The sequence below is a fragment of the Saimiri boliviensis genome, chromosome 2 (assembly GCF_048565385.1).
Source record: "Saimiri boliviensis isolate mSaiBol1 chromosome 2, mSaiBol1.pri, whole genome shotgun sequence".
Classification (NCBI taxonomy): Eukaryota; Metazoa; Chordata; class Mammalia; order Primates; family Cebidae; genus Saimiri; species Saimiri boliviensis.
In genome coordinates this window covers 189,981,918-190,002,660 of record NC_133450.1, presented here as the reverse complement: position 1 = coordinate 190,002,660, position 20,743 = coordinate 189,981,918, and the positions used below count along the sequence as shown (strand labels likewise).

The following is a 20,743-nucleotide window of genomic DNA, read 5'->3' as shown; positions in this document are numbered from 1 at the left end:
ACCCAGGCTGGAGTGCAGTGGCAAAATCTCGGCTCACTGCAACCTCCGCCTCCCAGGTTCAAGCTGTTCTCCTGCCTCAGCCTCCTAAATAGCTGGGATTACAGGCACCCACCACCACACCCAGCTAATTTTTGTATTTTTTCCAGTAGAGGCGGGGTTTCACCACACTGGCCAGGCTGACCTCAAACTTCTGACCTCAAGTGATCCACCTGCTTCAGCCTCCCAAAGTGCTGGGAATACAGGCGTGAGCCACCGTGCCCAACCATCAGTAATTTTTTAAAATGTCACTTCAATAAATGCCTTTCCTCTGCCATAAAGACCAGTCACCTTGCCGTGGCCTACAGGGGACAGGATGATCCAGCCCTTGCCTCCCTTACTCTCGTCTCTAGCTAAAACTGCCCTGCTGTCTCCGCACTCCAGCCACTGGCACTTCCTCATTACTTGGGCCACACTGTACTCATCTTGCTCCCAGCCTCTACCCATGCAGTTGCCCTTTGCCCTCAGCACTCCCTTTCTCTACTTTATCAACTCCTGTCCTTCAGATCTCGGTTCAAATGTCACTTCCTTGGGGAAGCTGGGTTACACTCTCAGGACTTGCTTCGGTTCCCCCTGTCAGGTTCTTCTTTTGTCACCATGTTTCTATTTTTCACAGCACTTACCTGTTTTAATTACGTTGTGAATTTTTTTTTAATCTAGAGAAGCATGTATTCACTAATATATTTTATTTGTGTTCTGTAATTTTTTTCATCTTGCCTGATTTTTCTACAGCTAAATTAGAAATGTGTACTTTTCCCCCTAAAAAAATGCAGTGATGTTCTTTCTCTGATGTTCTTGTCACCTTTCTTCCAGGAAATCCATGTGTTCAAAGTGCTTGCTTGCAGTTTGCCCCATAGTAAATGGTTGTTTAATCCAAATATATGAGCAGCAAACTGTGCTCATCCTTCTGGAGAAAGTATGGTTGAACAGCTGAGACCACACATCCTGAACGCCTCAGTCTGGTGTGAGGAGAGGACAGCAGATAACTGGATATGCAGTGTTCCCAAACATCACTTATCCCAAACCATTGCTTCTCCCTGCCACTGCCACAAATACAGTACGAATGCCCTCTCTGCATACTCAGCTTTAATCCTCAGAGTTTCATCTAGTCCTTTATGTACAGATATTACTCAGAGTCCACATGGAATGCCAAGATTTCCACAGGCCTTCTTGATTTTTTTCACAGTGACTTAAGATCAGAAATAGAACCCAACAGTATTGCAAGACTGCATTGACTCTGATTTCAAAAGCGACTCGACTCTCTACAACCCACACAAAGTTTGTCTTTACCATCTGCAAGCCTTCAGGAGTTACACTGAAGCCTTGATAAGACTTTATCTTTTGTCCAGGAGTCATGACTCACTCCTGTAATCCTAGCACTTTCAGAGGCTAAAAACTTTCAGGAAGATGGCTTGAGCCCAGGAGTTCAAAACTAGCCTGGACAACATGGCAAGACTCTGTCTCTATTTTTTAAAAATAATATTTTTAACAGTATGGTTAAAAGACTGTCTTTCTATTGGCTCTGATCTCCTGATGGTCAGTGTTTCTAGGAATCAGTATCAATAACATCAGTGGGAACAGTTTCTTTGCTGGTCATACCAACCAGTGTACAGTTCTGGGGGGCAACCAGGATCTCTCCAGAATTTCAAAAACAGCCTATGTAGCATGACTCATATCCACTTCAGTTTTATACCAAGCACAGCAAAGCCAAATTTTGCTGCAATTAGCTGTTCCCTAGACCGCTGTGGGTCATTATTGGTATCATCCTTGAAAAACATGTCCACTTAAGGTGGATAAAACTGATATCCTTCCTTGACACCAGGATTTCTTTTGAATAAAGAACCAGTTGCAAATCCATTCAACTGGAATTATTTCACCCTGGGGCATAATGAGAGCTGTCTCACATTTTCTGGTGAAAGCAGTTTTAATACCTGCTTCCTGTAATAGAAAAATACAACTGCTAATTTTATTTGAAATTGCAGCTTTTCCTTCCAGGTGATTCTAACTGCATTTCCTGCTGTAGTCCGGTCCTTGGACCGCAGGAGGACTTTTCCTGGCCTATCTACCAAACAATTCATAGACCTCTTGTTTTACCCTCATACAGTTTTTTACCAATGTTCAGTACCTCAGCTGCTACCATTATCCTGAGTGGGACGAGAGTTGCACCCATGCTAAGAGGCAGAAATCTCTTGTGCATATTTGATACCTGTTGCTTATTCATTTATTGGCACAGATTCTCACTGTCACCTAGGCTGAAGTGCATTGGTGCAATCTGGCTCACTGCAGCTTCAACCTCCCAGGCTCAAGCAGAACTCCCATCTCAGCCTCACTAGTACCTGGGACCACAGGTGTGTGTCAACACACCCAGCTAGTTTTTGTATTTTTTTGTAGAGGTGGGATTTCACGACGTTGCCCAGGCTGGTCTCAAACTTCTGAGCTCAAGTGATCCACCTGCCTTGGCCTCCCAAAGTGCTGGGATTACAAGGTGTGAGTCACTGTGCCTGGCCCTGATGTCTCTTTAAAAAGCCATTCTTGACAGGACCAGTGGGGTTCATGCCTGCAATCCCAGCATTTTGGGTGGCCAAGGCAGGAGGATCTCTTGAGCCCAGGAGTTTGAGAGTTCAAGTCTAGCCTGGGCAATAAAGATCTTGTCTCAAAAAAAAAAAAAAAAAAGAATCAAGAAATCAAGAATGATGGGACACATGCTTACTCAGTATCACAACATTCTGGAATATTCTGTCTGACCTTCATTTGTTAATGGATCATAGAGATTGTTTAAGGAAAAGGTAATTTTTACATCGATCTCAAAGTACTGAACTGTTGTAGCTTGGGCTGCCATAACAAAGTACATAGACTGGATGACTTAAACCAGGGTTTCTCAACCCCCAGGCCATAGACAGGTACCTGTCCGTGGCCTGTTTGGAGCCAGGCCGCACAGCAGGAGGTAAGCAGTGGGTGAGCAAGCATTACCACCTGAGCTCAGCCTCCTGTCAGATCAGTGGCAGCACTAGATTCTCATTGGAACACAAACCCTGTTGTGAACTGCGAATGCAAGGGATTTAGGTTGTACACTCCTTATGAAAATCTAATGCCTGATGATCTGAGGTGGAACAGTTTTATCCCGAAACCATTGCCTTGCTCCACCCATCTGTGGAAAAATTGTCTTCCATAAAACCAGTCCCTGGTGCCAAAAAGGTTGGGTATGACTGGTTTAAACATTTATTTCTCATGGTTCTGGAGGCTGGGAAGTCCAAGATCAAGGAGCTAGCAGATTTGGTTCCTGGTGAGGGCCCTCTCTGGTTTGCAGAGGGCTGTCTTCTTGCCATATCCTCACATGGTGGAGAGAAAATTCTAATCTCATCCCCTTTATAAGATTACTAATCCCATATGGGTACCATGACCTCACCTGATTACCCCTCAAAGGCCTCACCTCCGAACACTGTCACATTGGAAGTTAGGGCTTCAGTAGATGAATTTTTGGAAGTTAGGGCTTCAGTAGATGTCCACAACATAAGCTGCATAATTGATGAGACTGTTCTTTATTCCCTTTAACTTCCAAACACTGCCAGTGATCCTTTACTCTGAGAAATGTCTAGCCAATTTGAGATAAAACACTCGTGTATGAGTCAGAATTCAGATGAATAGGCACTCCAGTTTTCTTTTTTTTTTTTTTTTTTTTTTTTTTTTTGAGACAGAGTTTCACTCTTGTTACCCAGGCTGGAGTGCAATGGCACGCTCTCGGCTCACTGCAACCTCCGCCTCCTGGGTTCAGGCAATTCTTCTGCCTCAGCCTCCTGAGTAGCTGGGATTACAGGCACGCACCACCATGCCCAGCTAATTTTTTTTGTATTTTTAGTAGAGACGCGGTTTCACCATGTTGACCAGGATGGTCTCGATCTCTTGACCTCATGATCCACCCGCCTCGGCCTCCCAAAGTGCTGGGATTACAGGCTTGAGCCACCGTGCCCGGCGGCACTCCAGTTTTCATTTTTTTGAGATGGAGTCTTACTCTGTCACCCAGCCTGGAGTGCAATGACACCATCTCAGCTCTCTGCAACCTCCACCTCCTGGGTTCAAGCAATTCTCCTGCCTCAGCCTCCTGAGTAGCTGGGATTACAGGTGTGTACCACCATGCCCAGATAAATTTTTTTGTAGTTTTTAGTAGAGATGGGGGTTTCACCGTCTTGCCCAGGCTAGTCTTGAACTACTGACCTCTTGATCCACCACCTCGGACTCCCAAAGTGCTGGGATTACAGGTGTGAGCCATTGCGCCTGGTCCAGCACTCCATTTTTCTTACCTTTCCTTGCCTTGTTTCTGCATTGTGGAACCCAATTGAATGAAATTGACTAAGAAGAGCAAGAAGAAAGTATTCTTTAAAAGTTTGTCATGGACCACTGCTTTGTTACTGTTAGCAGCACCATTAAGGCAGGGACTTGTTTACATTGTTTTAGGGCAGCTCACCTCTATAGCTGCTCTACCTTTCTCATCATCAACAGAAATAAAACTCAGTGCAGGTACTCTTTATTAAGCAATTACTTCTTTATGATGTACAGTGAAAAAATGCATTTAGTTACACTGAGATATTCTTTATTTGTTTCAGATACTATGAAGAAAAATAAACTATCTCTTTTTCAAGGGTCATGATCTCTATAGTAGGTGGTTTATAGTAAGTAGCTTTCTTGTTTCCTTGGGCATAAGAAGCTTCAGAATTTTTCTTAGCCCCCAGAATTTTTCTTCCCCAGAGTTTTCTGGGAAAAGTGTGACTAAACAAATTTCCAGGTTTTCATGGGCTTCCCACTCCTCACTAAATAACAATGATAGAGTTTTGAGAAGGACCAAGAGTATGAAAAAGTGGGTACAAATGGAAACTGAGGATCTTTCATTTGTAATCTGTGTGTTAAATATGTAAGTAAAGAGTAAAAAAATGAGCAGACGGCCTCAGTTTGAAGATACAATTGATTTGGTTTTGGTTTTTGGTAGAGATGGTGCCTTGCTATGTTGCCAGATGGGTCTTAAACTCCTGGCCTCAAGTGATCCTCCCACCTCAGCTTCCCACAGTGCTGGGATTACAGGCGTGAGCCACCATACCCAACCAGCAACAGGTTTTCTATACCATGAGAAAGTTAAAGGGAAGTCTAAGAAGATTAAAGCTTCGCTGTTGCTATCTAGAGCTCTTGAAAACTTCTGCCACTTGTGATCCAAGAACAGGAGTGCGTGTCGTTTGTGTTTGGGAGCAATACCAAATCTATTTGAGTTTATTTCAACTCGAACTAGAGGAAAACAGAATCCCCGTTAATTTCAATTTGTGCCTTTTACAGTTTTTTCCTCATTTATTGTATTTAGTGAATTTGTATTACACCTACTCAGTATTGTAAAACTGCCATTTCAGGACAAATAGTTTTGAGTTAAAAGGAAAAATACAGAGCATTTCTAGACTTACGGAAAATACAGAGCATTGGCTGCCTGAGACAAGTTCCAAAGTAAAAATGTAAATGTCCCTTGACTCCTCCATTGCCTCCCAGGCTGGATTAGACCCCCGTCTGTGGCAAGTGGTAACTGTTTCTTGCTTGTCTCTATCTGCATGTTGACACTGTATCTGCCAGGACAATGGGATCTCCTTGAGGGCAGGGTCTGTCTTACAGATCTCTGCATGCACAGACTAGAGGGTCTCATAATAAATATGTTTAATGAAGTAATCAATCTGATCTCTGATATTTTCATTATCAGTTATTCTCCCTGTTTCAGAAAGACTTTTAATCTCTTAGGAATTTCTTTTAGAAATCATCAGGAGGAATACATAATGTATAATCTCACTTATATGAAGTTCTAGAAGAGGAAAATCTATAGCAGAAGAAAAGAAAGAACATTGGTTCCCTCTGGGAGGATCGGGCACAGGTTCACTGGGAAGGGGTAGGAGAGAACTGGCTGGGGTGCTGCTAGTGCTCTGGATGTTGACAGGAGTTTGGGTTACACAGGTGTATATGTTTTTGCAAATTTAAATGTACAGTTCATCAGTGTACTTCATTGTGTGTAAATTTTACAACAAAAAAGTGTTAAACTCTAGTCAATAATATGCATGTGAGGAATTTTAGAAGAATGAATACAGATGTCAGCAATTTAAAATGTATCAAAAATTAAGATGGACGAGGCTGGTCGCAGTGGTTCACGCCTATAACCCCAGCACTTGGGGAGGCCTAGGCAGGTGGATCACCTGAGGAGTTTGAGACCAGCCTGGCAAACATGATAAAGCCCCATCTCTGCTAAAAATACAAAAATTAGCCGGGCGCGGTGGCTCCAGCCTGTAATCCCAGCACTTTGGGAGGCCGAGGCGGGTGGATCACAAGGTCAAGAGATCGAGACCATCCTGGTCAACATGGTGAAACCCCGTCTCTACTAAAAATACAAAAAATTAGCTGGACATGGTGGTGTGTGCCTGTAATCCCAGCTACTCAGGAGGCTGAGGCAGGAGAATTGCCTGAACCCAGGAGGCGGAGGTTGCGGTGAGCCGAGATGGTGCCATTGCACTCCAGCCTGGGCAACAAGAGCGAAACTCCGTCTCAAAAAAAAAAAAAAAAATACAAAAATTAGCTGGGCATGGTGGTGGGTGCCTATGATCCCAGCTACTTGGGAGGATGAAGCAGGAGAATTCGCTTGAATCTGGGAGATGCAGGTTGCAGTGAGCTGAGGTGACGCCACTGCACTCCAGCCGCTCTAGCCTGGGCGACAGAGCAAGACTCTGTCTCCAAAAATAAATAAACGAATAAAAATTTAAGATGGACTGATGGATAGAGTTAGTTAAGGGACGAAACAAGTAAAATATTAACAGTAAAACCTTGGTAAACAATGTTCACTGTAAAGTTCTTTTAACTTTGCTGTTTGGATATTTTCATAATAAAATGTTGGGAAAAAGCATTAGGGGATTTATCATTGCTGAAAACTTGAGAAACTCAGTTTAGTTCTTCTAGTATGCTATTCTTAGATTGCTATAAAGTTATATCACTGAAATACTTGCTAGAAGGGAAAGAGTAGCCTAGAAATTTACTTGTCTTCCCCACTGATGATAATAATATAGCATAGCAGTTCCCTCCGACTCAGGACTATCCCCTACAGAGTGTATAGACAGACAGGGCTGGTGGCTAAAACAGAGACTAATCTTTCAAACATTCTTTCTTAAGACTGCCCAGACATAAGGGGTCTACCCACCTCCTGACTAGCAGGGACCAGGCTACCAGGAAAATTATTTTTCCTGCAATACACTGCAACTTTAAATAAATGCCAGGAAATCTCTTTTAATTACATACATTTATTAAATATGCAAGAAAAATACTATTTAGGTAATGACTGCTTAAGAATAAAGGTAATATGTTCAGAACAAATCCAATGCTTTATATTTTAACTTTTAAAAAGTAGTCCTTTCACAATTAAATTTGAATCCTTCATTTTACCCCAACAAAAACTAACCTTTTATAGAGAAGGGCTTTAACAAGTAATGTCAACAAAGCATTCTAAAGTACTCATAATTTAAACAACTTTCAAGAAGACAACTTTTTTTTAGACAGCGTCTTGCTCTATTGCCCAGGCTGGACTGCAATGGCACAATCTCAGCTCACTGTAACCTGTACCTCCCAGGTTCAAATGATTCTCCTGCCCCAGCCTCCTGAGTAGTTGGGACTACAAGCATGAACCACCACACCTGACTAATTTTTTGTATTTTTCAGTGGAGACAGGGTTTCGCCATGTTGGCTAGGCTGATCTTGAACTCCTGACCTCAGGTGATCTGCCTGCCTCAGCCTCCCAAACTGCTGGGATTACAGGCGTGAGCCACTGCACCCGGCTCCCTGGAAACAACTATTAAAAAAAAACAAAAAAAAAAAAAAAAAAAAAAAACTTTTTTTTTTTTTTGTTAAGGCTGAAAAGTATTTTCAGTTGTGTATGCCCTGGTTAGAGTTTCAGCTGTTTCTTTTCTGGCTTTATTGCTATTGTTAGCAACAGTTGCAGCTAGTTACAGCTCATACCAGGGAGTGTACATTTCTGTAGCTGCTCTCTCATTCTGAGTTAAAGGATAAGCTACGCAGCACCAGGTCTGTCCTGAGAAGGTAAGATCATCCTAGCTTACTTAACTGCCCAGTACTGTAAATATCATTTTGTTTAGCTTTGTTTTGTTTTGAGATGGAGTTTCTTCACTCTTATTGCCCAGGCTGGAGTGCAATGGCGCGATCTCAGCTCACTGCAACCTCCATCCCCCGGGTTCAAGCAATTCTCCTGCCTCAGCCTCCTGAGTAGCTGGGATTACAGGCGCCTGCTACCATGCCTGGCTAATTTTTGTATTTTTAGTAGAGACGGGGTTTCACCATGTTGGCCAGGCTGGTCTCAAATTCCTGACCTCAGGTGATCCACCCACCTAAGCCTCCCAAAGTATTAGGATTACAGGCGTGAGCCACCACTCTTGGCCAATATCATGTTTTAATCGGGGAACTCTTAGCTTTAGTTCAAGAAGTGCAAACCTGATAATGTACTGAAAATGATGTCGCTGAAGGGACGCATTGTTCTTCCATATCAGCCTCAAAAAGGTAAGAGGTTCTCTAATTGGACTTCTGTTATCTATACAGAGATCCATGGCCTCTGTCATTCATGGAAGTTCTAAACCTTATCTCCATTTTCTATACGTATCTGTGGTTCTCAAACTCTGGTCCCTAAGACCGACGGCATCAGTGGAGAACTGAATAGAAATGCAAAGCTGGGGCTCCCACTCCAGACCTACAGGACCAGAAACTCTGGATGTGGACCCAGCAATCTGTATGTTAACATTTTCCAGGTGATTCTAATACACAGTAAAGTTTGAGCACCACTTTTTTTTGTCTTCTGCCAGAAGGGAGGAGCCTGGAGGAAAACTCAGTGGACAGGCCCAGTGGTTATATAAAAGCTGGACTTTCCCAAGAGGGGATAAAATGCCACAAGGTAAGGAATAGCATGAAGTCTCTCCAAAAAATGAGAATGACACTCGCTGACTCGGACAGAGTCAGAGCTAATTAATACGGTATTACAGCAGGTGCTTCTAATACTTGGTGAGCGGACAGTGGTAAAGCTGGTTTTGGCCCAAGAGTACTTTCCCATTGTCTTGAGCACTTCTATAGGGGTGGGGGAGGCATGGATAAGAACCTGATTCTAAGGCCTAAGATGGCAATCTATTTCTGCCCAGTATACTCACTGGGTAACACTGCCAAATAGAGGTGATGCATAGTTTCCTTAATCTAGACACCAGATAACCGCTGGTGACTGATAACATCTCTGTTAATACATTCACCTTTACTGCATCAGGAACCAGCCAATCCTAAAATCATTATTGTGGAAAAAAATATATGTAGTTGAAGCAACACAGATCAGAGAAAAACTTTTAAGAATATGGCTCTGGAAGGAATAAACCTTAAAAAGTTTTAAGCTTGCTTATCTTTGCCCTTTAATAATATTGTGGATTTTTTTAGCCTGGTATGTAGTTTTTGAGGGGCAGCAACCAACTGTACATAATGTTCCATAAACGTACATGTGTCATGATGTAAATACCTGTTTCAAGTTGATATCCTAAATAGTTATTCGTTTTTATTTATTTATTTTTGAGACAGGGTCTCACTCTGTCACCCAGGCTGGAGTGCAGTGGCATGATCAAAGCTCACTGCTGCCTCAACCTCCTGGGCTCAGGTGATTGACCCTACTCACTGCCTGCCCCCTGTCCCCCAACCTTCCCCATTAGCTGGGACTACAGGCTCGTGCCACCATGCCCAGCAAATTTTTTTTTTTTTTAATTTTTTGTGGAGATGGGGTTTAACTACGTTGCCCAAGCTGTTCTCTAACTCCTGGAGCCAAGCAATCTGCCTGCCTCGGCCTCTTAAAGTGCTAGGCCAGCATTATTTGTTTTAAAAGCATATGACAGCTATAAGCCAAAACAGCTAAGCTTGTAGATAAAGATCTGGGGAATAAAAGCATTATGTGTTACAACTCTGAAAATGTTACTGGCCTTATACACATAAGCAGAAGCTTTTCAACTTTTTCACAATGATATTAGAATAATTTTACCTAATTATGGAATAAAGCTGCAATGCATTTCTATTACAGTATGATGCCTGTAGTCACAGTGTTCTAGTTTGCAAGCAGTAAACATTTTCTCACTGAATTCTCAAAGCTGTATAGCAACTGAAGTTAGGCTATGAAGTCAGACAGAACCATCTAAGAGTCTAATTCTGAAGCTTACTAGGTATATGACTTTAGGTAAACTAAGCCTTAGTTTCTTCTTCTGTAAAATGGGAATAACAGTACCCATTTCATAAGAATGCCTTAAGTTATAATTAAATAGTGCCTGTGAAGCACTAAGGCTAGTACCCAACACGAGGCCTGTATTCAGCCAGCACACAGTAAGTAAACAGAACAATAGCCCCCCAAAGATGTCCATATCCTTAATACCTAGAACTTGTGTGTAATGTTACAGGGCAAGGGCTAATTAAGGTTTTAAATGGAATTAAGTTTGCTAATCAACTGGCCTTAAAATGGAGAGATCCTGCATTGTGCAGTGGGCCCAATGTAATCACAAAAGTCAATGTAAGTGAAAAAGGGAGGCTAGAGAGTAAATGTCAGTGTCAGAGAAAGAGATCAGAATATGTTGTTTGGCCAGGCATGGTGGCTCACACCTGTAATCCCACCACTTTGGGAGGCTGAGGCAGGAGGATCACTTGAGTCCAGGAGTTTGTCCCCAGCCTAGGCAACATAATGAGACCCTGTCTTTACAAAAATAAAAAAATTAGGTAAATTTTTTAAAAAAAGAATATTGTTTTCTGCTGGCTTTGAAGGAAGAACGAGCAATGAACCAAACAATCTAGGCAGCCTCTAGATGCTGGAAAAGGCAAGGAAATGAATTTGTCCCTTAAGCCCCCAGAGGAAATACAGCCCCACCAACACCTTGATTTTAGCCCATTGAGACCCATTTCTGACCTCCAAAAGTGTAACATAAATTTTTGTTGTTTTAAACAGCCGAGTTTATGGTAATTTGTTACAGCTGCAATAGAAAACAAATAACATTGTTGATTCATTATTATGCATGCCAAATAATTATTTCCTTTTCAATTAAAAAATATATTTTTAAATAGCCCAGAATACGTCAGTCATATAGTTAACTGAAATAGTGATAATTTGTGCTATGGTTAGTTAAATCAGTTTATATGAATGATTAATTTCACAAAATAATTTGAGTTGAAAGGGATTCACTCTTTTTTAAATCTCCAATGGTTTACCAAAAGAGTGTTCCAAATATGATTATTATTATTCTGGTGAATGAAAATTATCTGGTAAAATTAACCATCAATCACACTGTTAAATAATACAACAAGAAAATGAAATTCTTGGGAACACCGTGAAAAATAGCAAGTTCTAAGTTTATATAAGATCCAATCTCTGTAAACAGCTTGATGAAAGTAAAAATCTATCAATGATGCTTCCTATTGCTAAGAATACAATTTTCACTGAATGAAAAACTAATTTTTAAAGCTCTACAAAACATTCATACCAAATAAACTTGTAATGGCAAGAACATTAGTGAACATATGTGAAAGCATGCAATCTTAGTAAATTTTTTTTTTTTTTTTTTTGAGACGGAGTTTCGCTCTTGTTACCCAGGCTGGAGTGCAATGGCGCGATATCGGCTCACCGCAACCTCCGCCTCCTGGGTTCAGGCAATTCTCCTGCCTCAGCCTCCTGAGTAGCTGGGATTACAGGCACGCGCCACCATGCCCAGCTAATTTTTTGTATTTTTAGTAGAGACGGGGTTTCACCATGTTGACCAGGTTGGTCTCGATCTCTTGACCTTGTGATCCACCCGCCTCGGCCTCCCAAAGTGCTGGGATTACAGGCTTGAGCCACCGCGCCCGGCCCAGTAAATGTTTTTTAGTGTAAAATGCCAATTCTACATTTTAGATAGTGGTTTTCCCAAGATGAAATGTACATATACCAGCTGAGGTGCAGTTTATTCCTGGAGGTAGAGGAAGAAATTAAAACTTTAATTTTTAAAAATCTTATCCTTTTAAACTTTCAATTTTCCTCTGTGTATGTTTTATAATGTACTTAACAGATCAGTGCAATAGTATACCCATCATTTACAGACAATCAAAATTTGGAGATTCTTAAATTTTTTCTGATGGAGGGTGCAAGATTGAAGAAGTCCAGAATATCACTAACAAGAATCACCAAGCCACTGCCTTTGTCATAGTCTTGTGTTTGATTTTGGTCTAAAAATGCATATATAGGTAGTTTAAACAAAAAATGTCCAACAATTACTAAATGCAAGTTTGCCATCAACCTTTTAAACGGGTTAACCACACACAAAAAGTGTGTCAAATGTTTCAAAGTAGCATTTATTTTTTAAAAAGCATGTTATGAGGTAGACTTATATCACATATTCAGTGCATTTATAATATAAAGGTTTTTTAAAATTAAAACCTTTTATTTTTATGTAGGTATGTATATAAACTCATCTACAACTCTACATTCATCCATTTGAAAGACTCAAAACAATTCAATTAAAAAGATTAAAAGCAAATTATAGTTTTATATAGCTTTTATAATTCTGAAATGAAGAACACTTGATCTGTCCAAAAATTTGTGGGAGAGAGGTGGTTTTAATTTTAGAAGTTACATTTTATAGCTAGTTCTCAATGAATGTGAATGTCTTTATTAGAAGGTAAGTGAAAGATACCATAACTCTTATTATTTTGTTCCCATCATGTCAAAATGATTACATCTAAGTAGGACCAGCTATATAATTTGTGAGCCCAGTACAAAATAAAAATGCAGTCTCTTTGTTCAGAAAGTTAAGAATTTCAAGATGGTTATAGCAGAGCGTTAAAGTAAGCATGGGGCCTTTCCTTTTTATTTATTTATTTATTTATTTATTAAGACAGTCTCTCTGTTGCCCAGGCTGGAGTGCAGTGTTGTGTTCTTGACTCACTGCAGCCTGAACTTTCGGGGCTCAGGTGATCCTCCCACCTCACTTTCCCAAGTAGCTGGGACTTGCTGCATGCCACCATGCCTGGCCAATTGTGTTTTCATTTTTTTGTAGAAATGGGGTCTCACTATGTTGCCCAGGCTGGTCTCAAACTTCCAGGCTTAAGCGATTCTCCTGCCTTGGCTTCCCAAAGTGCTGGGATTACAGGCATGAGCTGCTACACCTGGGCTACATTGAATCTTTCTAAATATGGGGCACTATGTAACTGCACATGTGCAACACCTATAAAGCCAGCCCTGAATCGAAGTCTCTTTTCAACAGCTATGGAATACCAAGATGATAGTTATCTTTGTTGCTTGAGTTCCCAGTACTATAAACTAGGCATATAATAGGGATTCAAATGCTTGGTTGCTTATGGTCAAAACAAATCTTACCCTGATTAATATAGTCTGTTAATTATAATAATAAATGGTGGATTCCTCTATTACTGAATAATCTGCACACTGCATTCTGCTAGCTTCATGAGAGCTTGAGGCCACATATAGTAAAGGTTCATTTGATTCATTCAACAAATATTTATTGAATGACTACTCTGTGTCCAGTCCTGTACCAGGCACTGAGGATACAAGAATAAATAAAACAGTCTCTGCCCTCAAGGAGCTTACAGTCTAGCATAAGAACTTAAAACACCTCAGAATCTACTGAGAAAATTTTCTGGGTATCTAGTATATTATGTGGAATACTCCAAATTTCCTAAAAATGTGCATCTAAGATTTATCAGAAAACACAATTGGGCAACTGAAGATGCAGTGAAATTTAAAAGAAAATTCAGATATTCACCCTTTAATGTAAAAACCATGAAATCTAAATGAGGGAGAAACTTAAGAAAGCTGAAAATTCTACCTATTTTAAAGACTTTGGACCAGATTAAACTTTAAAAATTATTTTATTATCTCTGGGTGACATTTTCATTTATAGTGGCATTTATATACACATACATATAGAAGGTGTATGTGAGATATATTCCTTGAGGCTTTTGATAAAACCCCTATCTTTATCCCTAGTTCATTTACAACTAAAGAGAGCAGCATAATGGTAACTTTGAGACTTTCCTTTTGATAATAATTTCCATTATCATTTGAATGGGAGAATTTTTTAGGACATGATTTAGAATCATTTCTAGGATATAAATTTTAGTATAATCTTATTCTATAATGAGACAAAACTGTGTCTTTGTAATAATATGTGATAATTTTAAGCCTATGTTTTAATAGTTATGGACAGAGTTTAATGGCATCCAAAATACTCTATGTCTGTCTGAATTTTTTTCCTGCACTCTTCTTTTTTCTTAAAAGCATGATAGACCCCTCTGCAAATACAGAGCCTTTGATGTTTCTTTGCTGTACTTCGGTACATTGCTGTTTATTCCTTAATCTAGCAGCATCCTTAGTTTGTAGTATATCTTACTTAGTTGCAACTAAAAAAATTGCTAGCCTAGGCATTAACTGGGAGTTTCCATTGGCCAGAAGGTTACTGTGAACCTTTCAGAACAATGGAAAACAAGTAAAAGAGCTGTCTCAAAGACTGTGCCCTCAGAGTTTGTCCACCTCTTACGGTAGACACTCTGGACAGGCATGGTTATCTCATGTCCAAGCTCGTAACAGATGAACACAGCACATTGGAAGAAAGTGGGGAGCCTGTCAGAGGCAGGTATATCGATAGTGTCGGGGGAGACATAGCAAATTACTTAGCAGATATTTAAAAAATTTTTAAATCCAACAGCAATCTGAGGCAAATGATTCTGTATACCTCAGGGCTGAGAGAATCACTTCATAACCTATTTGTTATAGCCCTTTACATTTTATGAAGTATTTTACATACATTAGAGCTGGATACTTATAATAATACATTATGAATATAACTTTAACTTTTCATCATGAAAAAGTGAATTATACTGAGCATGATGTTTAAGAAGAAGGCAGGAAGGTATATTAACATACCTGAAATACATCAAAAATAATTACAAGTTTTACATTTTGGCACTTAAGAGATACACATTAGTTATCCAAAAATTCATATGTATGGTTTCCTTCAAGACCAACACAGGGTATCACTGTGTGAATTTGGACAGCACTCAGTGACTGCTGGTCATTAAATGGGGATGATTGTCATCAGTGTAAGTATCACAATATTTCTCCTGCTAAATGCAAGTTTAACAGATACTTATGGATGCCAATACCACATATTCTGACAGATAACAGAAACACTAGGCTTTTATAAGATTCTCAGTGTTTTCCCTATATTGCACTTTCTAGATAACACAATTTTAACAATGATATAATGTGATCTTGGTTCTAGACACAGGAGTGGGGAACACATGAATTTACCTTTTTCTTGTTCCTTTTCTTAAAATTTTTGGTATAGTCTCTTTTCAGGAATATTGCAAGCAGAAATAACAAAATATACATGTGCTTTGAGTTTCTGAGGAAAAAAAGACAGGTCTCTTCTACCTTAGCCATTTCATTTTCACAACTGAAAATAAGGAACTGCTGTATATTTGATGTTCCTAACTCATTAAAGATATCATTGCCATAAATGCACTGTTCTGCAGAAAACTTTTTAAAACAGGAGAACAATTTGTACATTTACTAACAATTATACTACATTACCAATCATAATACATTTACCAATTATGAATAAAAAGTACTGAATAAAATTCAGAGTAAAACCATCAGATTAGATTTTACACTCTAAGTGAAATGGGACTTTGAAATGTTAAGATGTAATTACCTCTAATACTATAGCACTCCTGATGCCCTTTTAATTCCTTGATTAATATTCCTTGATAACTTTTTGATCATCGCCACACCTCAAAGAGGAGAACAAAGGTTCTTTTGAGCTTGCTGGCTGTTAATTTTTAATTCTCACCTGTGTGGCTCTGTTTTATACAAAACCATTTATCCTTCATTTTTCTTTTCTATTTTACAGCTGCTTATTCTGCTTGAAATTATTTAGTTAGGAATGGCCAGAATGTATGCCCTGAGTTCATGATATTCTATTGGAAATTGTTAATCTTATAATTTTTTTACATGATACAAATGGTAAACTAGCTCTATAATAATAATAATTTTAAAACTTCTGGGAATACTAAACAAATAACAGGCCAGTTTACCATACTTTACAAAGCAAAGAGCACAATGGTAAAGCAGTAAGCACAGGCTTTGGACAAAAACAAACCAGCCTGGGTTGGAATCCCAGTGCTGCCACTCACTGCCGACTCTATGACTTTTAAGGCAAGTCACTTAATCTTTCTGACCCACTATTACCTCCAAAATAAATTGGGGCTCATTCCACCTACCCTGCAAGTTTTTGTGAGAGTTAGTAGTGAAGTCTGTACATTATTTGGTACATGATAGGTACTCTACAGTAGTTAAAGAATTATTGGCTGAATTCTGAGTTGGGCAATCTGCTGGTCCTACATCTGACATGGAACTCTTTCCAGAGACAGTTTATGAAACTTCTTTTGAATATCAATATGACCAATGTACTTGGTAGGTTTTTTTTTTTTTAATAATAACATAGTTTGGGTGTCTTCACCTCCAAAACTAACTTTATTTTACTTTTATTTTTATATTTATATTGAGGTGGAGTCTTGCTGTTGACCAGGCTAAAGTGCAGTGATGGGATCTCAGCTCACTGCAACCTCTATCTCCCAGGTTCATGTGATTCTCCTGCCTCAGTCTCCTGAGTAGCTGGGATTACAGGCCTGCCACAATGCTTGGCTATGATTTTTGTATTTTTAGTAGAGACAGGGTTTCACCATCTTGGCCAGGCTGTTCTCAAACTCCTGACCTCAAGTTATCCACTGGCCTCAGCCTCCCAAAGTGCTCGGATTATAGGCATCAGCCACCATGCCTGGCCTATTTTTATTTTTTGAGACAGGATCTGGCTCTATCACCCAGGCTGGAGTGCAATAGTGTCATCTCAGCTCACTGCAGCCTCTGTCTCCCAGGCTCCAACTATCCTCCCACCTTGGCCTCCTGAGTAGCTGGGACCACCATGGCGTGTACTACCATGCCCATCTAATTTTTGTATTTTTGGTAAAGAGGGGGTTTTGCCATGTTGCCCAGACTGGTCTGGAACTCCTGGGCTCAAGTGATCCTCCCACCTTGGCCTCCCAAAGTGCTGGGATTACAGACATGAGCCACCATGCCCATCCCTATTTTCTTTTAAAAATTTGTTTTTTACAAAATTTATAGCAAGTCTATGTATTTACTGTGCTTTGTGATCATTTTTTTCAATGACCAAAAAATTCCGATTTTGTTAACTTCCATGGTAAAATGATCTAATTTCAAAAATTTGTTCTAAAGCTAAGATCCTTATAACCTATAAATGTGTGTGAATAGTTAGTTGGCAGGTCCTACAAAGACATGTCGTTTTTATTCATGTATTTGGGTTGTTTTAACAGTTCTGTAATATTTAAAATACTTTTGTTATAGCCAGAATTCTCAGCATCTACTCCCATGCCTTCCTTTTTAAATCTATTGGCCAGTTTAAGGGTATTCACAATAATACAACTTAAAGACAAAGTGCCCATAAGTCATTGTTTCTAACAGACAGGATAACACCGTAGAAATTGCCCTGAGCAAGGAGTTAGAAGACTGGAATTCAAGTCCAAATTCTGCCACTAACTTTATAAGACAACCTTAGGCAAGTCACGTCACTTCTCTCATTTGTCAAATAATGTGGATGATACCATTCTAAGTTATTTTCCACCTCTAAAATTGCTTTCATTTACTACTATTATTTTAACAATAATGAAAACACTTTCTGGGAATTGTCTTAAGCACCAGATGGGTAGAGAAGAATTTTTTTTTTTTTTTAAAGACGGAGTCTCACTCTGTCATCCAGGCTGGAGTGCAATGGTGCCAGCTCAGCTCAGTGCAACCTCCATCTCCCAGGTTAAGTGATTCTTCTGCCTCAGCCCCCTGAGTAGCTGGAATTACAGGCGCACACCACCACTCCCAGCCAATTTTTGTATTTTTAGTAGAGACAGGGTTTCACCATGTTGGCCAGGCTGGTCTCAAACTCCTGACCTCATGATCTGCCTGCCTCAGCTTCCCAAAGTGCTGGGATTACAGGTGTGAGCCACCACACCCGGCCAGGTAGAGAAGAATTTACTGCTGATGAAGGTTGTGTTTTTCAACCTGCAATCCAGAGACCCTCAAAATAAAAATTACTTGAGGTTCCTATGAAAAATACAGATTCCTATCCTCTCCGTGGCTGAATCAGAATCTCATAAGGTGAGGCTCAGGTTTCTGCATTTTTCACAAGTCTGTAATGGTTACAATGCACCCTAATGTTTGAGAACCAGTGGCTTAAAGAGAATGCAACCTAAGAGGGCAAGGCTACTGCATAGCTTAAATTGCTGCAGCCTTTGGTAATCCCTCCTAACCACAGTGCCACCCATGTGGAGGAGCCTGGAAGAAAGCTGTTACTCAAAGCAGAACAGTCGGCCTTGTGCTTGGGTCCTGCTTCATGCTTGCCATGTTTCATAACAAAACACAAAGACAAGTCTTCATATCAGCATTTAGTCTTGATATCCAAGTCACTGACTACCGTACTTATGATAACAACTTGAAAAGGACTGCAACTCTCCCCTCACTAATGGTGACAGGGTTGGCTTATGATACCTGGTTCAGGGAAGAAAAATGAGTAAACCTCTACCTCTTTACTCTTGATTCCTCCTCCACCCCAGTACTGTTAACACATCATCCTGTGTGATTCAAATAATCTGGCAGATGAAATACAGAAAATCTAAGTCACATTGTTCTCATCACTCTATGGCCAGATACTGTACTAATCTAATTTTAAAAATCCTTTTCTGGACAATAGAAATAACCAAAGCCCATTCTGTCTCCTTCTTTCCTGTCTAATGCCTTGATAGGAACAAAATACCAAGTAAGGATACATGCTAGAGATGTTAAATTCATACAAGTAAAGTAAATTACAAAGAGAGGTGATAATTTTTTTCTAGAATTTCACAATAAATCCCTCTCATCATGAAAATCTTTTTATAATTTTAACAGGAAACTTAAAAGACATTTTGTTGCAAGACTGTCTTAATGATTAAAAGAATTATGCCATTATCTATGCTCAATATAGATAAACATAACAGCAACTTTAAAAGGCCAGGTATACTCATAAGTGAAGATGAAATTTCTTTTTCAACAACCAATATGCCAATATCCAACTTCCAGGTTTTATTCAACTCTAATGTCATGGGTTTCTCCTACCCCATTTAAAACTCCTGCCAAATGTCCACAAAATTGCCACCAAAATTAAAAAAAAAAAATAACACACAGAAAGAAAGAGAGGGGTAGGGAGAGGGAAAAGAGAGAAATAGAGAGTGAGGAAGGAAGGAACTTGACAAGAGCTACCATGCAAAACGACCAGAAGAACTGGAATTCAGTGGCACAGATAAGCAGGAGCAGAGGAATGCTGAAAAAGATGATGCTGCAGAGTCTAATGTGGAGATGCCTGAAGGATGCCGGATGACCAAGTACTCAGGTCACAAGTGTGTTCATGGACCCATAAGAACCAGGATCTTGACCCAAACTCATAAGATCTTCTAAAAAGAAAATACTTCACCTAAATTGAAGTAATTCCTAAGTCAAACACCAGAAGAGTTCCTTATTTGATGTAAGTTGTGCCTAGAACTTTGGCTGATACAAAGAAACCCGTCCACTAAGGCACCCTGAGGCAATCTGACAATGTGTTGGAGAGAACTTTGTTGTCAGTACCACATCATTATGAGAGTACAGAGAACGGATCACCCGCAAGGGACTGGCTTCTTTGGGCAAGCAGTCGACAAGTTCACTGCACTGTTTGTCAAATCCCAACAAGCGAATCCCATAGCCATGTGGGGAAGAAATCATTCGCCCATCAGGGCTGAAGCAAAGTTCTTTGATGTAACCCCTGCCTACATTGGCTTCTTCAATGTAATGAGTCAGTCGTAGAGAACAGCGAGGTGAGACAGGTCGCACTGGAGCTCCTTCTTGGAATTCATAGACACAAGTACACTAGGGAGAGAGAAGGGAGACACACCAAGGTTACAGAGCCCAAATAGTGCTACAGATATTCCTTAGTTTTAAAATGCTCAACAGATTGCCAAAGCCACAGAATTGTTACGAGACATCACTCAGAATGTTATCCCCCTCCCAACTAACATACCCCATAAGAAGGCCCCATACCTTCTTATCTTCATAAGCTGAGGTTATTCTGTGCTATGACACTTTAAAGCCTTTTGTTCCCTGAGGCTGCCTGTGACTTCTGTAGAAGTACATTCTCTTTTCTAAGGGCAACAACAATGTTGATATTTTTTAAATTCCTGGAGTAAGACCTAGAGTATCTTACCTCTTCCCCTACACAATTCAAAGGCTCATCTCTTCTCTCCTTTCAGCTGTGGCCTCGAGGGCCTCTTGGAAGACTCTTGTTTTACAAGGTGATGAGAATCAAAGTCATTTAACACCTTTCCCCCTAGCCATCAGTATAGCCCCTTCCTTTCCCAGAGTTTCCCGTTTTTTTGTTTTTTTTTTAAATTATGATCCTCAGTTGGCTTAGTAAAATTTCAAAGTTAGCCAGCTTAGCTGAGACATTTCAGACCTATGTTTATTATACAAGGGTTTGTTGTTGTTTTTAAAGGTGAGATGAAGGAGGCA

General features: G+C 40.0%; 1 protein-coding gene and 2 pseudogenes across 2 annotated transcripts in view; all 3 read right to left on the bottom strand.

Annotated features, from left to right (window-relative positions):
* Positions 1–319: 319 nt before the first annotated feature.
* LOC101040954 (bifunctional phosphoribosylaminoimidazole carboxylase/phosphoribosylaminoimidazole succinocarboxamide synthetase pseudogene) lies at positions 320–1,462 on the bottom strand (annotated as a pseudogene).
* Positions 1,463–1,549: 87 nt separating this feature from the next.
* LOC141582423 (bifunctional phosphoribosylaminoimidazole carboxylase/phosphoribosylaminoimidazole succinocarboxamide synthetase pseudogene) lies at positions 1,550–3,777 on the bottom strand (annotated as a pseudogene).
* An 8,639-nt stretch (positions 3,778–12,416) lies between these two features.
* The window catches only part of DCAF10 (DDB1 and CUL4 associated factor 10), a 63,170-nt gene continuing 54,843 nt past the window's right edge, over positions 12,417–20,743 (bottom strand). The window contains exon 7 of one of the 2 annotated variants that reach the window (XM_003940059.4): positions 12,417–20,104. In XM_003940059.4, the coding sequence (XP_003940108.1) occupies positions 19,736–20,104 (369 nt within the window). In that variant the 3' untranslated portion in view covers positions 12,417–19,735. The remainder of the gene's footprint in view (positions 20,105–20,743) is intronic. The other variant, XM_010350794.3, reaches the window with a different exon arrangement.